General features: G+C 33.8%; 2 protein-coding genes across 6 annotated transcripts in view; both read right to left on the bottom strand.

Annotated features, from left to right (window-relative positions):
• The window catches only part of LOC100743844 (R3H domain-containing protein 1), a 29,254-nt gene extending 27,999 nt beyond the window's left edge, over positions 1 to 1,255 (bottom strand). The window contains exon 1 of the mRNA XM_024368440.2: positions 1,117 to 1,255. The gene's annotated coding sequence lies outside the window, so the exon portion shown is untranslated. The remainder of the gene's footprint in view (positions 1 to 1,116) is intronic.
• A 280-nt stretch (positions 1,256 to 1,535) lies between these two features.
• On the bottom strand, positions 1,536 to 17,620 carry LOC100743726 (neogenin). Of its 5 annotated transcripts, none has more exons than XM_012386725.3 (27): positions 17,508 to 17,620; positions 17,290 to 17,409; positions 11,474 to 11,639; positions 11,252 to 11,391; positions 10,891 to 11,178; positions 10,660 to 10,822; positions 10,466 to 10,593; positions 10,219 to 10,378; positions 10,022 to 10,137; positions 9,361 to 9,769; positions 9,132 to 9,282; positions 8,920 to 9,048; positions 8,640 to 8,846; positions 8,262 to 8,553; positions 8,019 to 8,177; positions 7,737 to 7,942; positions 7,508 to 7,663; positions 7,271 to 7,433; positions 7,009 to 7,203; positions 6,791 to 6,829; positions 6,495 to 6,627; positions 6,187 to 6,419; positions 5,804 to 5,908; positions 5,460 to 5,671; positions 5,168 to 5,384; positions 4,952 to 5,088; positions 1,536 to 4,834 (listed from the first exon to the last, which is right to left on the bottom strand). In XM_012386725.3, the coding sequence occupies exons 2-27, from the start codon at positions 17,342 to 17,344 to the stop codon at positions 4,736 to 4,738; spliced, it is 4,458 nt and encodes a 1,485-aa protein (XP_012242148.1). In that variant the 5' UTR covers positions 17,345 to 17,409; positions 17,508 to 17,620; the 3' UTR covers positions 1,536 to 4,735. The 5 variants fall into 5 exon arrangements, with proteins under 5 accessions (XP_012242148.1, XP_012242141.1, XP_024224166.1 ...); XM_012386718.3 differs by having other exon boundaries at positions 17,290 to 17,429; positions 17,508 to 17,612; XM_012386731.3 differs by having other exon boundaries at positions 1,924 to 4,834; positions 9,361 to 9,532; positions 17,290 to 17,605.
• Between the last annotated feature and the right edge of the window lie 356 nt (positions 17,621 to 17,976).

The raw sequence follows: 17,976 nt of genomic DNA, 5'->3' as shown, positions 1-17,976 counted from the left end.
GCAGTAGTGCGGTAGAGCAATCAATAGAGGCCGGATCATGGTGGGGGATAGGGGGCATTAAGCCACCGTGGAATTTTGGCATTCCAGAGGAGGAAATATTTTGACTTTTAAATAGAAAAAAAAACAATTTTCAACAATGTTATTTTATTTTGATCAAATTTATATTCCCTTGATATTTACTATCTTCCAGTTATCAAAAAACATGTATATACCTTCAGTATAAGAAAAAATCTCATAGATATTATTTTGAATGTCTGCATTTTTTTTGAAAAAGAAGTGTAGTGATAAGAAATATTGTTTAAGAAAACGAATAAAATGCTTGACATCTAAGAGAAGTACGGAATGCCAAACCACGTGTTACCTTCCCGCGAAAATGATCGAGTATCACGAATACATGATTAGGCGTATGTTTCAATGTAGCAGTGCCTCATTTATCGGTCTTAAATTGAAATATTCGTGAAATTGTATTAAATATCATAGTTAATAGCAATAATTTGAATAGAAGTGTTAATAAATCTTTATAATAAATATTGCTTTGTTGAATTTATTTTTATATCGAGTCTTATCTCTTTTCTATGATTAGAAGATCGATGAGAAAATATCAAAGAACCTAATATCTGTCACTAAGTTAACAAACAAATGACTGACGATACATTGCATTCTCAATTTCGATTGTTTTTTTTTCTATTGTTTGCAAAAGATACATTATAAATTAATATTATAAATACTATACATGTGATAATGCGTTGAATACCTGTCGATGATATGTGCCATTCGTAAAAACGATTCATAATATTATGTGTGATGTACAAAGAGGTTATGATGCGCGAAAGAACATCAAAATGAGGGATACATACAAGGTACTTCGATAACGAAGCACGACATGAAATTGTCAAACGATTTAATACATAACCGCAATATTTTTATTCTAAAATGTATACAAATTGATGGCATAATTCAGCGGAGACACCTAGTGGATTTTATAAAATGTTTCTCACCGATTAAGGTGTACGAAAATGATCGTGAAAAAGAATTCTCTACCTAGGACGCGTCATATATTATCAATTGGCATACGATGAATGATGCGGAGCATTGATTAACGAATAAAGTGCTTACCTGGTTCTAAATATACGCACGACACAACTCCACCATTTCACCGATTTTTCACCGCACTCGATCGCGTATTGTTGTCCTTTGCTTTTTTTAAACGTGCACAGTTAGTTGGTAATGTAACGCTATCTATTCTTGCTTGTTCGTATTAAACGAAGCATTAGTGAAATGGCAGCACCCTCGTCGTAGATGTCACTACAATGCATGGAAATATTTGAAATTTCTTGATGTAAATTAGCGCCATTCTGCAAGAATTTTGAAAATGAACTTCTTTTGCTCTTACGTACTTAATTCTGCCACAGCAATCATTGGATAATATTGAAACTGAAAGAAAGGCAGGATCCCATATGTCTTTATATCTCCTTTTCTCAACATCTGCGATTTCTCCTTCACCTAGCATACAAAAAAACTGAAATGATAATTTGTAAAGAACATAAGATTGTTTATTGGATATCAAGTTTTACAAATATTATCACACACTTGTTATGAATGTTTCATTAGAGATGGCTGCCTTATATGTATTGTACAAATATAATAATTATATTTTATAATGGCTATATGTATATGTATATAAATACTTAATTACTTTATAAAGTAGCGGTGTTCTATCTATATACATACATCAGTGGCCTGTAGCTTCTTTTTTAGTTTCCGATTATCGCCGAACTTTCATACTAATCCTAACAAATTCATAAGACACTGATCGAAGAGAAGAATAATGAACGACAATGAATAGAATGACATGTAATGATAATGACAATGATAGCAATGATCACAACGATATATCAATGGAAATGATTAAAACCAACCAGCCTCTAGCATCTTGCAATATTCATTTATCCTCAATATTTTCAGTATACATAAAAATCAATAAATAATAATTTTACATAGATAAATATATATTTTATATATATCTACTATACTTTTGTGGTAAAATATTTCTGCAGGCCTTTTTATAGGCCCGTTCCTTTCTTTTTAATTACAAAGAGCTAAATCGCCCTTTGAATCACGCAATAGTTACAAATTTTATATATATATTTAATATACAAGCGGTTCTTTTCTTATCGGTATAGCTCACATGTACTCACACAGTTCCATTGTGCCAATCTTAAAACATTTATAAAATATCTCCGATTTCGACATAAACGAAAAACATTCGAAAATTATTTAGAATTATTTTTGCTCTATTAAGCGTACAGCCACTTTGTTCGTAATATTTTCTCTATCCAAGAAAACTGTAATATTCGAGACAGGAGATGAGAATGAATCGAAATCGTGCATTGTCGCGAATACATATATCTTAATACTAGTTTGAATAACTCTCTAATCAGAGCTAAGCCGACGATAAAAGAAGTTCGCTTCGCGTTGCTCAAGATGAATGGTATACTTCCCGTCTAGCAGCAAATATTCGAGTAATATGTAATACTCTGGACGAGCCGATGATTTCTTTCGTATAATTCACGACTGGCATTGCATCACAAACAATAGAGTATCACATATTGCTTTGTACTATTTTCCATATTAGGCTTTGCCGCAACGGGAGTCTTGGTGCATTGTCCTTTACGCGTTGGACTTTTGTACAATTATATTCAACGTTAAGAAAATACAAAAGTGCTTAAAAAGGTGGTATAATACGGAATACTACATGAGAAATTACCTGATCGCATTTCTTCTTATATGTCTCAAGTTAGAATCATTACTTTTATCCTGCATCTTCCAAAGTCTCTCTTTTATTAATACTAAAGAGACCTGCGTATATATCGCAATAAAACATTGTAAAAAATTTATTACGTAGCAGATTCCTAGCATTGGAAGGAAATATGTATTAACTATGTGTTTCGACGGATATGGTCAAAGAACTGCCGCTTTAATATCCTATGTGACAATCTGTCCGTCGTCATCATTTCGAATATGACAGAGAAATTCGATTGTTTTCATTTCTTGCAAAGTACCTGCACTATTGCAAGTCATCAATAGATGTGCTGTTGAAATCTATTCAAACGAAATAACATATAGTACTTACAAACAATTTCTAAATATTGGATAAAAAATAGTTTGCAAAAACGACTCTAAAATTTAATTTAATTCTATTAATTAGACCGACTTACGTACCTTAACTGGACGTTAGAAACATAATGCTTATTTAAAAGTTAAACGAACTATCGAAATTTTAAATATACAAACACTATCGATACTATCGATATCTCGCTGAAAACGTATCGTGTAATCGATACATGAGATTCTTACGACAAGACGCGCGATATTCAAATTCTTAATTCTCGTATGCTATACAGCTTATTATAATACCCATACTCGATGTTCACTTGTAACCCTAAAATAATTTCTCAATGAGATCGTAATACTACATTGTTGCTTTAAAAGTATACGCGTACATTCTTCCATAAATAGGAACAAAGTTCCTTATTAAGCTGCCAAAGCCACTGAGTATAGGTCAACTTAATACAAAAATGTTTTAAGGCCATTACACAGTGTTCAAAAACGTTGAGATTTTGTATAAATGAAAAATATTTCAGCCTGTTAAATATAATTCGTCAAATTACAGGCAACGTTTAATACATTTTATAAATAATATAAAATTAGTAAAACTTCTTGATGATTTATTGTATTTTAATCGACTAATACTAAAATAACTAACTTGAAAGTACCATACCGTATAAAACCTATTATCGAACATTGATAAAATGTTATGAAAAACATTCTGACGGATAAAAAAATAGAAAATATATTCCTACTGTCCGCCTTATGTGTAATGAACCATTAATTGTTCGATTAAGAGACTCACGTGATCTAGCCATCCTAAGCGTAAGTATGGCAGTCGATATTACTGATATATAAAATGTACTCTCTCTTATGAGTATAAGTTACAAAATCATGGCAAAGAGCGCGTGAGTTTTTGGATGCAATACGAATTCTTTTGTTTTTCGCTTTTTTAGGCAAGATCGTTACTTTTTTTATGATGCATATAAAAGATAATCGCGAAATTACCCATCATTTTCTCGCGTATAAAAATTGAAAAAACATTCAAACCGTTTCTCTTCGCTGTGAATTCATTGAATTATTAATTTAACATAATCTATTCGCGTTGAAAGATCATCGATAAGAATCGAACTTACCATTTCCTTCCATTTAGATTGACTTGCACACACCGTATGCACAAAAATACACCGTTAAAAGTCCGTAATAAAATGTTCAATTCTTTCATCAACACTTTCAAACCATACTACTCAACGTTCTTGCAAAATATAAATTCGCTACAAGAATGTGGCAGTGTCAGAATACATTGGCAAGTATACTTTGCATTTTATCGTAAAAAGCAACGTTAGTACCAGAGGAAAAAGCAAATTGACTAGGAAAGAACTCGTTCTAGTCCAATATCACTGGGATTACAGCTTTCAAATGAATTGTTCAAAAAGTTCGATATCGGGGCCGTTCATCGGTCATCGATTATACACTGCCAATTATGTTTTTTTTTTTTTTGCGTATAAACTTCGTCAAGAGTTTCGACGTGTAACATAATTGTTACATCTATTTCTCAGGTACTAACATTGAGAATGTATCATTGCAGTCTATTGAATTGAGATGGCACAAGGTTTAGGAACCTCTTCTAGCACTCAAATTCAGATGCTGTTATGGCATTTAGGTCTTTCATAAGGCCTTCTAAATTAGCCATCTCTTGATTTAATTCTTCTGTACTGTAAGAAGGCTGTAAAAAATAAAAACAAATAGTTCAGCATCTTATCTCATGATCGAATGTAATAGAAGTAGTTGAAATTCCTTTATCTTTTCCTTATAACACTATGATATAAAATTAAAAGATTACCTTCAACCGTTCAACTTCTTCCGAAGTGTGCACCGGATTTGAAACTGAGGCTAATCTATTCTTTGCTAACTGTGTAGAACTTTGTGGTTTCTTGTATGGACTTCCAGACATTGTAGGTCTTACTGTTACTTGAGAAACTAAAGAACACAACAAAAAATATCATAATACACATGCAAGATGAGATAGGCTATAAAAACAATAAACGATGGGGCTCACCGCCGTGTTTTTGTTGGGCTGGTGTTGAAGGTGCAGACTGAGGTGGAGGTGCTGGCACGCTAAAACTTTTCAAAGGATGTCCCTGCATCCTTTTACTACCGCTACCACCATCAACTCCACCACCTACACTCGATGGTTGATTATTATTGCTATAGTGTCCTGAAGCGTATTGAGTATTTCCACTATAGGACTGACCACTTGTACCATATGATAATTGCTTTAAATATAAATAATTTATATGAAATGGGATTCTTTATTTAAGTGTTTATTACCAACTGTATAAGAATCTTACTTGACTTTGCATTGGTTCATACGAAGTTGAAATATTACAAGAGTCTGGACTCGATTCCGGTGTTGGTTCTAAAGTAATGTGTGCTCGACTTAAACTGTATTGTGCTACAGTTCGAGGATAATTCTGTCTCACGGATGGCGTATCACTGCATGATGTATGAATTGTTGGCTGTGACATGCTTGTGTTTACAATCGGTGTGGCCGTCGCTATAGCTGTAACAAGTTCAGTACTTTGTCATACAGCTTAAGAGATTACATTTCATTAATATTATTGTATACAAATCAATATTATATACTATAGTCACAAGACATTACATCTCCTCGCTTAATTTTACTATTACTTACGTTGATGTAAAGATGCACTGTCAACGGGAAGTGTAATGAGTTTAGGTTTATGGCTTCCTCGACTATGTTGTCTACTCAGGGTTGAGCACTTCTCATCAGTGTTACCTAATGTTGAGTGAGTAAACATAAACCGAATACAAAAATCAGGAAAATGATAAACAAAATAGAATTTTCTTTCTAAAAAATCTTAACCGAGGTTCTAATGGCAAATAAAAAATCATTAAAACTACCTAATTATGTTAGAAATGGTATTAAATATTTGTATAACCATAATAAAATATATGGAGAGCTAAAAATTCAATGAAATGAATAAAATCTTGTAAGTATTGTGTTTGATGTGATGTGAAGTGTTTTGTTGAAAAATATTATCTTCAAAAACTTACCCATGTAACTTGGTACGTAAGTACGTTTATCCAATGAACTAGAATTTCCATGCACATTCTCTTGATTATAATCCTGGTTATTTGACCTAGGTAAGGTATTACTAGCTACACCGCTAGTAGATGCCTCTCCATTTATTGAAGATTTCTCAAGAGCTTTCAATTCCATTTGATCATGATGAATCCATAAATCGGGCGGTTTAATGTTTGTTTTTTGATTTGTGTCTTTCATGTATCTACACATTACAATTGTAATTTTTGTAAAAATAATGTTATACAAAACATATTGTAAATATATATATAATACATACCCTTTCTTCCTATCAGGCGAATCTGGATTGCGCTTGCAACATACAATTACAACCACCACTGTTATACCAGTGGTTAAAACAATAGAAGAACCCACAATAACATAGATTAAGAAATTTGAAAGTCCACGTCCATCTGTAAATTAATTCCAAAGTTTAGTAGTTGTAACAGTAACGACAGTAATATTGGTGATAGTGCAATCACAATGCAGTATTTACATTACCTCTCATCACTCAATTTACACTTTAAAGTACATGCTATGCTAAAAACAAAAAACTAAAGAAGAATAATGTCTTACCTCGATCATGCAATTCATCATAGACATCCATACCACTGCCTAGCATAGAAATAAAAAAATATAGTAATAAGACACCGACATAACACATACGATATGAAGAGATATAAAGATATAGTAGTCACTATAAATAGCACTATATACGGAACACTGAACAAACTTTCGAAACTAAAAAAATTGTGTAGTACGTGCATATACACTTATAAAAATTAAATGCTTACTTTGAGGCGTCTTGAATGGAACAGTTGTAGAAAAAGGACCGTATCCTTTTGAATTCCGTGCTTGGATCTTGAAGTAGTAGGTTGTACTTGGTTGGAGGCCCTTCACAATGCACTCAGTTTTATCTCCAACTACGGCTTCCAATAACCAATCACGATCCCATTTCGTATTATCAATCGAATAAAAAGTAATATATCCTGAAACAAATGTATGCATCATTATTATTATACACTTTACACTACTATTAAAAGTATTAATGAGTACCTGTAATTGGTCCATTTGGTTGTTTAGGAGGTTGCCAACGCACTAAAACTGAAGTTGGACGGTCTCCGATACTCTGAATCATCAAATCCCTGGGCGCGGAACTAGGTGCAGCTTCTTGAGTCTGATTCGTAACAACCATACTCCATAGCGATTCTCGTTTTCCCTAAATAATTACTAAGTTATTTAAATACCCTTATATATAATTAGATATTCTTCGAAATAATAAATTATAAATACCTTAACAAGCTTGACTGCAAATTCATATATCGTATTGGGTTTTAAATCATTTATCATGCAATTAAGATCAGTTGCATTATGATATTTATAACGAGGGTTGCTGCTATGATGATGTGACGTATAACGTGCTACGTAATATCGATTATCCGTTACGAACTGTAATGTTATTATTTCTTTTTAATAAGGTTTCCTAATTTAGTATAGTATATTAATATAAACATTTACGTACTTGAGTTTTTGGCAAGGTTGTATCAGTCCAGTATAGTACGACTGTAGTGTCAGACAGAACAGCGGCTTTAAGACCAACAGGCGGTAGTAAAGGCACAGAAAATTCAGATACAGAACGTTCCGTAGTTCTCACGTTTGCATATGCTGGTTGACCATCGCCAGCATCATTCGTTGCTCTTAGTGATATAACATACTCAGTGATTGGTTCTAAATAAAAAAGAAAGATAATATAACATATCTAACACGTTTATGACTTCATGAAACTACAAATTTGACTATTCACCTAATTGATCTATAGTAAAAGACCGTTCTTTTCCATCAAGAAGTCGAACTTCAACATCAGGGACTCCCTTTCCCCATCCAAGTTTATATCCCTTTACTTTAATACTTTGATCTTTCGGTGGATTCCAAAAAACTTGTATATAATCAGACATTACTTTTGCTGTAAATATATAAACAAAAAATATGTTTAACATATATGAATTAAAGCTCACAGTAACATAAAAAGTTTTAAGAGCTTACTAACTTCTTAAGTTGCTGGGTGTATTTGGCACTCGGTTTTCATCAGATTCGGTTTCGTATGTTTCTATCTGTATCCATTCTGTCCAAGGTCCAGTTCCATTAACGTTTAAGGCACATATACGAACTTGATAAACAACATGTTTTTCAAGTCCAGTGAGTACTCGTGAACGTTGATTTCCTTCAGTTGTTATAGTTACCGGCTGTGAACCGCGATCGTAACGACGATAACGAATTTTATAACCAGTGACAATTCCATTTTGTCCTTCGAGTGGCGGTTCCCATCTTATTATAATACTCTAAAAACAAAAATAGCAAAAAACTATGCAATGATACTCGAATTGTTCAATATTTTTATCTATGGAATTCTAAATGTAATACCCACTGTAGGACTAACTGGTTCTACTGTAACATTGTGTGGTGGTTGAGTAGGTTGTGCACTATAAGTTCGGACTACGATATCTCTACTAAACACGCCAGGACCGTTCTCGTTTACAGCCTGAACTTTAATACTATATTCCGTATAAGGCACGAGATCTACTAATTCGTGCATCGTACTAGTAGTTTCACGCGTTATGTCCTCATTGTCGCCCTTTAAGTAAAAATTTAACATTTAATACATTATATTAAGTAATTATTAACATCTTTTATTCAAAACGATATACCTCTACAAATGTAATTATGTATTTAGAAATTCTTCCATTGACTACTTGTGGCTTTTCCCAAGATAAAGCAATGCTCACACTGCTTGTAGCATGTCCCTCTAAATTCAGTGGAGGTCCAGGGACATTGGCCTATTGCAATAATAAGTTTATAATACTTCGGTCATGGAATAATACATTTAATTTACTAGATATGTTTGAAATTATAGACAGACCTCAGTAAGTGTGGTAACTTGTAATATTTCGCTGGACATTCCGGACATCCCTCTTTCATTCACGGCGACCACTCGAAATTGATACGTCATACTTGGTTGTAAACCCTGTATTACTGCCTCTAATTTTTGTTGCCTATGAGTAACTCGTTCTCTGTAAGATTTTACTATTGTATAGAAGACGCAACTAAACGCGAACCATAAGTGCATTTATCGAGGAACTAATTGTCACCTTTGAACACCTTCTTGTTTGTAATAAATATAGTAATTTAGAATCTCTCCATTTCTATTCTCGGGTTCTTGCCACCGTAAAGTTACGAATCTAGCAGTGACAATGACGTGACTTAAATTCCTTGGTGCTGACGGGACACTTCCTTCTATCGACTCCAAGCTGTCTGTGTCATCTACAAAATGGGATTTTGGGTCGTAAAGGGAATTAGGAAATTTAACAGATCCAGGCAGATCTGCAGGATCATCAGAGGGACCAATGGAAAGCGGTGGATTGGGGGTAAATGCAGACATTGTGTGACCTAAAAGGGTACTTGGGTGCTGCCACGTTTTATTATACAATTGCCGATGCAATAGTAACTTCTTTTTAGGAACTGTCTTTGGGGTAGTTGATTTATGGGGATTTGCCTTTTCTGAATACATATGTTAGCATGCAACACAGTTAAAAAAGGAGGAAACACAAATGGAAAATAATTAAATTAAAATTTGTATAAAAAAAAATAGAAATTAAATATAATATACGTTATGCTCTCAAATAAATAAATAAAAAATATATAAACTAATAAATATATTAAATAAACGCAAAAATAAATTTTACTACAAAAAATTATTTAGATCGTACATATAGGAAATTGAATATAGATAATTTCAATTGCAGAACTCACTAGGCTGATTAATTGTTAAACGTGCTGCAGCTTGTACACTTCCAGCAGAATTTGTTCCTATGCATTGGAAGATTCCAGCATCTATCAGTAGTAGGCCGTTAATTCTAAGGTTGTAACTAAGAAAGAAACATTTATTTCAATTTCTTATACTCTATGAATTATTTTGATCCATTTTCAGTGATAGTTAGTAAACATACCCATTCACAATTTGCCAGTATGCGCTTAAGGTAATACGTTCTCCATTTTTGAGCCATGTAATTTTCGGTTCTGGTTTGCCATAAATTTCGCATTCAAATTCTAAATCTTGATTTTCACTAGCTACCTTATCTTCTGGCTTTCTAATAAATCTTGGTGGAACTATATAGGTAATAAAACAATGATATAGCATCAAATAGTGCAGAATAAAATGAATATGTGGAAATACTGATAGTGAAATTAGAATACCTTGTACAATTAAATCAGCAGCTGCATCTAATGTTTCAACTTCATTTTCTGCACGACATTGATAAGAACCATCATCTATTTCTTGAACATTACTTATCACAAGACTGGAAGCAGCAACTCTACTGTACCTAAACAATTAAAAAAGAAGCTTAAAAATTCAACTTCTCCATCTTATATACATCTTGACTGCATACCTAGATTGAAAAGATGCTAAATCAATGGCAACACCATCTTTCAACCAAAGTATACTTGGTTTTGGGTAGCCATTGGCAGCACACTCAAGTGTGACTGTTGATTCTTCAATAGTTATTTGTTGTAATGGCTTAGCAATAAAGACTGGTGGAGTACTTTCTTGATCTATAGCAGCAGGTAACAAATTAATATCTGCTAGTTTATAGAGATCATGTTTAAAGATTTACACTAACCAATATCACTTGTTAACAATCCTAATTGTGCTTTATTACTGAGTCTAGATTGTCCATAACTACTAGCACTACACCTGTATGATCCAATATCTTGTATATTAACATCATCAATTTCTAATGCACCTGATGGCAAAATTGTCATTCTATCATCAAGCAGCAATGGATGTTCATCTTTTAACCATTGTATAATCAATGAACTGGAGGATGTGAGAAGTGTACAACTTAAATATGCAATTTGTCCTGGATAAACCATAGTATCTTGAGGTTCTCTTTCAAATCCTGGCAAACCTTTAAAACAACATTTTTACATGATTTTGATTCACAATAACTTGAAAAGCTCATATTGGTCCTAAATACTAACTTGCAATTTTAATTGTGGCAGTTCGAGAAACAATAGCCCCAACATCATCTACAGAAGCTAAACATTGATAGCTTCCAGTCAATACCAGACTACTATTCCTAACACTATTTATATACAAAGATCCATTAGCTAATTGAGATCTATAAAAAAGAAAAAGGCATGATAAAAGAAAACCTTCATCTAAGAACAAAGTAATATCGTTTTAGATCTTAATACCCTTACCGGTAACTATCTCCAATAAAATTAATCGGTTGTCCATCGTCAGTTCTCCACTGTATACTGGGTTTTCCAAAATCACTTTTCGCTTCACAATCTAATCTAGCAGGACTTTCCTGTTCAACCACTACATCTTGTGGCTCGATAGTAAAATACAATCCACCTGCATTAGCTGTTACAAGAAAATACTATTTTTAATTATAATTCTTAACAAATAAAATTAAGGATATAAATTTATTCTATCACTTTCCTAAACATTACCTAAATGCGCTACAAAAAATTTCTACAAAAATTGCTACAAAAATTTTGTAAAGCGAAGTTTTAATGAGCATCTATCTTACCAACTAACAGAGGGATAAAGGATAACATTTATAGCCATAACATCATCAAGTCTCAATTGTGTTTTGGTAAGTTATCTCATACGTGCGTAGGTGGATAAGTATCATAATGGTACATGTTGAAAAAATTATTAGAGGTTTAGGTATAAGAGGAGAGATACGAGTGTGTTGTAAAGTAACTGGAGAGAAGAGTGGGGATGAAGGGTCGGCAACCCTACGCAAGCACCCTTTAGCCCTTTAACGAGACACCCGAGCCGAGTGCCTAAATTCTTCTTTTTTTCCTTTCTTTTCTTTCTTTTGTAGGGCTTTGCGATCGCCCGATACCACGTATAGAACGACGACGCAGGACGATTCAACATCTTTTCTGAATAATTCTTTGTCAGAACAAAGAAATAAGAAAAATCTGAAGGAGCCATTTTATGGGACGCGATGCGAACGATTTCCAGTGAATGCCTAGACCCTATTGTTTAATTCCAAGCAATCGATATGCTTACGGATTATTCCTTTTTACAGAACAAATAACAACGAACAAAAAGAATTTCTGAATAATCTCTTTATGAAGTTAAGAACGTGTAAATTCGTTGGCAGTTTATCGCGGCGTTTCAATTATTTGAAATATTGTTTAACAATGAGATATTTCGTATTAAACGGTTTTGTTTCTTTATCTACATTCACGCAGCAGACCTTAAAGATCGACACGGCCGAAGAATTCTAGCCAGCTCGTTAGAGTTCTCTCAAGAAATTCTTAAGGATCTTCTCTTTAAAAGAGTCGCATTATACGCAGATAATTGCGAAAATTTTCTCCGACCAATGATCTTTCGGTACAGGTAACTCATCTCTGAACTTTCTTATCAAGAAAAAGCCGTTGAAAAAATATTAAGAAGCTCTATGAATGAAAATGTTACAAAACCCTTGTAGGCATATTGAAATAATTTTACTTAATACGCCGTTAATGTAATATTGCTTCTTTTTCATAATTCCAAGTATGGTCAGGTATCAATAACCTCAAGGAAAGAAGAATTCCTTATATTTATTCAAATTAATAATAGTGGTACAAAGCTAGATATTTGAAAGCAATCTTTCACTTCTTTTGGTTGTCCTAATAGTAGAAAGTAGCGATTTTTTATGCCAGAATTTCTGTAAATTATCAACAACGAATCTGATAATGACAGTGACTAAAAATAACAGTTATTCTCAGAATTTTATGAAAAATATCGAAAAGGTTTTTAACCATCTATAATGTTTATTCATAATTAAAATCATTTAAACTAAGATATGAATTCTTATACCATAACTTTTTTAATTTCGCTTATAATGGTTACGATCCCTAGTTAATAGTACACAAAATTGTCAAATATTTCTAATAGTGATCAATTCCGTATTTAGTAACATGACAAATATCAACATTATACAATTACTTAAAAAATAATGAGTAATCGTATCAATTTTAGTAATAACTAGTTCAATCGATACTTCCATAAAATTGAGAAGCACTGTCGGTTATTGGGTTACAGTTTCACGCTCACGGTGGTCTGTCACCTTCCTGTGCAACCTTCGCGGAGGAACAAACACGTCTTCAGCGATCGACAGAAGTAATTTATATCTCTTTTATATTAAACTTCTTTCTTCGTTCAAATTCTATTCGTCGCTTTTTCATTATAATGTGTCTAATAATAATTTCAATTTTTACCACCACGCTAATGCAGCAAACTTCGCGTAGTCAAAAAACCTATGAAATAGTATGAATTATTTCGTTGAATTGATCGGATCAGTGCTTGCGGTTTTCGAACATAGTTCTTGAACTTTTGATATTTTTACGCTTCAAGATTAATCCCATTAATTCATAAGTGGTATCATTAAGTTTTGGGACCGTAACAATTATAGGTTAGATTACTTACTTTTGGAATTTTTAATTTAATTTGATTATATTATTCTAATCATGAAAAATGTCAAATACAAAGTTAAATGAAATACTATGAATTTTAATGATTTGCCATAAATTATAGATATCTATAACTCGACGATACTACTTGAACATTAATCATTGCGAAAGTGTAAAGGTGGATGCTGAAAAGAGAAGTTTCATGAAATATAACATATTATATATCAATCAATTCATTTAAAGTCATAGGTTACAAAAATACTAAAATTATTTTGCACAAGGTAATTATTATTCAAATATTTCGATTTTCGAACTTTTGATATTTTTGTAGTTCTAGATTAATCCCATTAATCCCTATTGCGAAAGTATAAAAGTGGATGCTTCGAAGGGAATAAGAAAAAGGGAAGAAGAGAAAGGAAGGAACGTGCGAAATTTGGCGCCCGATAGCGCCACGACGGTGCATTCTCAAGGAAAATAAACCGTTCGCCGTCTGACTATTTGATTTATGAGCGCGGGCGACAACCTACCGCACGGCATACCGAAATAGATCAAGAGGAAAACCATTGCAATGCATGCGCGAGGTAAATCTGTCGCGGGAACAACCACTGCACCTTATTTTCTATCAGACATCAGTTTATACATCTTGTTTAGTAGCATAACGGGAGAGAAAGAAATACTAAGAATCAGACAGAAGAAGAGAGAGAAAGAAGAAAAACGAGAGTATCACGTACAATCTTACAAGTCTTGATGTTATCTCGAACAAGTTAGATGTATCGGATAATTTCCTGAAAATAAGGTTCACGTCATCGACATAAGGATCATTTCGCATCGCCAACCATTTTATTGAGTTTCATAGAACAATTATGACTGCGGTAGAATAACTTGAGAATGGTACTTTCCCCCTATATCCATAACCATACTGTATCTTTTAATTTAATTACCTGGTAAGAAATAATTTAACCTCGTTCTTTTTCTTGTCTTTTTTTCGATTCACAAATGCTTGAACGCATTCGTCACCTCTCATGAATTTCCGCGCGTCAATAAATCTCCTGAATTTTTTCACAGTGCGGATTAATTTGCGGAGCGAGTTCGTACGTCTGTAGAAGTTGGCAAGGGAAGGAAGGAGAATGTTGAAAAACGCGGTAAAAGTACTCGACATGTGACGAACAGACCGTGAAGGAAGGCAAGGTACATATACATCGCGGTACGACAAATCTACACAGTGACTCATAAATACTGATGAATCGGAAACGATGGGGAGAAAGATGTTGCGACCCTCCTACAGGGAAATCAATTAATCGTTTACAAAGTTGGGGTTGTCGGGTGACGTTAAGACGTATGGATAAGCCACGGGAATCTAAGATTGATTTTTGCGACTGATACATTTATTCCTCGAACCGGATTCTTCCATCTTTCTCTCTCGTATCTTCTTTGTACCGTGACTGTTACTTCCGTTCAAGGTGCTGTTCCACGAAACGTCAAAGAAGAATGAGAATCAAGGAAGCAACGTACTGCCTTGAAAGGATAACACACTCACATGCATACCTATACCTTAGTATAGCGGTAATAGAATTGCTACCGTATTACACGTTTGAACGAGTGTAATTTCTTTTCAAATCAAATAATCGAAACGAAGTAAATGATTAAAATTAATTAAGAATTCTTTATCAAGATGAAAGAAAATATCTTAGGTAAATCACCCCATATATCAATATGCACGCACATACATCGCGTGGGCGCTGACCATTAAGGTGTCGTTACGACATCAGTCGCAGAATACACACGTTTGTAAATACCACTTTACATGGATTACATTTGAACGCCTGTATGTTGTACGATCCATTCCGTATTTGGGCTACCAGCGTTAGAGTGGATCTTCGTACACTGGACATACATCACGAACAAGTCCTTATATGCGGCGCACATTGTATAAGAGAAAATGGAAAAACACAAGGAAAGATTCCCAATCCTTTTTTCACATTGGATCAATTAATATAGAGTTTCAGTTCATCGAACTGAAACTCGAGGGTTCACAAGGCTAGTAAACTTCTGTTTGCATTGATCCATAATTGTTCTGCAGTTTACTGCACATCAGTATAATCGTATCTCGGGCAAAGTTAACTGGTTTATTTGAGGAACGCACCCTTTTAAGACCCCTTTCAGTGTTTGTATACTTCTCCACCATGACGAGCCGGAAATGGATCTTTATATCTAACTAGACGAACGTATGTAATGATCAAAGCAAACAAAAAGAATAATAAGGGGGATAATTCTGGCCATATTTTTATCATACGGTGCGATGGTAAAAAGAATAGGATGTTTAATTTTTTGCGTGGGTAGGTCTGCTGAGATAGATTAACATAGCGACGCTGAATGTTTAGCACATGCATTTCCTATCACGATAAAATCGTAAGGAGAGGCCTGCCGCATTGTTGGAATACTCCGCTGAAGTGTTTAAACACAAATGCTTCCAGCGGTGTAACCTCTATAATAAATCTGTAATATAGAAGTCCGAAACTTTTATTTTCGCTTGTAGTGTACTATGCGGTAGAACAATGATCTCTAGTTCTGGCTTAAATTTCTTCCAATTCATTGTTACTTTTATCAAGGGACCTATACAGTTCTCGTTATTACGACAAGGGATGTGTCTCCATCCAGATCGTTGCAATCGGAAATACACCCCGAATCACCCCCTTATACTACCATCCTTCTCTACATCAATAATAGCCACCCGAAATGCAGTGCTTCTCAACTTTATCTTTTAAAACACTTACAAAATAAGCATTAATCGTTAGAAATACTTGCTCACATGCACACGATGATATCGTTCATACATTCGTTCGTCTTGATCGACGTATAAAGTCTCGACTCTTAAACGGCTCGTTATTTAATTCGAACTTGCGCAGTGATAAATGATTTAATTAAACAACTACTTACATAATAATTCTACTTGATGAAAGTATGTTGCGCACAACAAAAACATAAACGATCTCTGTTTTGCAATTTGTAACGTTCTCTATATGCGCGTCTATGCGTGTATACGTAGGTAGATTTATAAGATTTAACAATCGGATTCTAAATGTACATTAATATCTGGAATTCGTAATTTTGTTACTCGTTTGACTAAAAAATTATATCAGTACCTTGCAGCTTGAAATCTAGGCTATAAGTTTCAAGCATTTTCAAAGACGTAATCTCTAATATTAAGAGATTAGCAAACACAAAATCGCAGAATAGTTTCGTAAATATTTGCTTACTACTTGATTAGACGGGATGCAAACAGTGGTAACTGTAAAACGATACGCAATGATGTTTCCCCGTTTCCATGCTCATCGATAAAACATCAGATAAGATATAATAAAATCACTTTGCACTTTTAGCTATAGAAATGAATGAAAAAGTATTTTCATAATATATCTGCTAGTGATAACTTTATCCTCTACGGACAACTACATTTTCCCTTTCATACGTGTGAATGTGCCAGTGATTTAAATCAATTTCTAATAATAAGATATCTCAATGAAATTCACGATAAATACATTATTCCAGGTAAAAATAATATAAATTAACATACCTTCATACTAAGAACAAGTTAGACTTACCCAATACGATGAATGTCAACAAAGCCAACGGGATAGGAAGAATACGCGGCTCCATTGGGCCAGCGGGTGTCACAGACTCCGACGCGTACAAAAACCCAGTGTAGTTTCTTCACACGATTGCTGCACGAGCATATAATGTCCTGTCGAGCGAATACATGCCAATTTTTTTGACTCACCGTCGCGCATTAAACGACAGATTGAGTCTCGCATCCACAAACCTCATTTTTCCACAACACTATCGCGAATCCAACGGCAGAACATGGCTAAAAGACAACTACACACCTCCTCATTGTCTCGAGTCTACCGACGTTCTGACTAGCGCCGCCATTTCGTGGGCATCTCGCGATAACAGCGGCATCATTGAGACTTTACTGAATTAACAGGTGGTTTAAACAATCCTAAAAACCAGCTACGTTTTTTATTATTTCTGGGGATGGAAAATCTATACGTCTGTCTCTCTGTGGAGATGATTTTTAAATGTAATTTTACTTCTTCCAAAACATTCATCGTTATTACATATTATACATCTCATTTATAATTTCTTATTTGTCACGTAAATGAAATATTAAGTAATACGAAAAATATTGTATACACTTATTTTGTATTATAATTGTGTTACAAAAATGATATTGCTGCGTGATTTTACAATTGTTTACAATAAACTATTAATATACCTTCATTTTAATT

The sequence above is a fragment of the Bombus impatiens genome, unplaced genomic scaffold (genome assembly GCF_000188095.3).
Source record: "Bombus impatiens unplaced genomic scaffold, BIMP_2.2 scf_0027, whole genome shotgun sequence".
NCBI lineage: Eukaryota > Metazoa > Arthropoda > Insecta > Hymenoptera > Apidae > Bombus > Bombus impatiens.
Note: the sequence above shows the minus strand (reverse complement) of the source record. Positions and strands in the feature narration are given on the sequence as shown.

Excerpts from the sequence above, each read along its gene's own strand:
- LOC100743726 (XM_012386725.3), bottom strand. The coding sequence starts at position 17,344 with ATGGAGCCGCGTATTCTTCCTATCCCGTTGGCTTTGTTGACATTCATC. Across the intron at positions 11,640-17,289 it reads GTTGACATTCATCGTATTGG|CTAATGCAGGTGGATTGTAT; the intron begins GTAAGTCTAACT and ends TTCTTGTAACAG. Across the intron at positions 10,379-10,465 it reads TGCTGATTTAATTGTACAAG|TTCCACCAAGATTTATTAGA; the intron begins GTATTCTAATTT and ends TTACCTATATAG.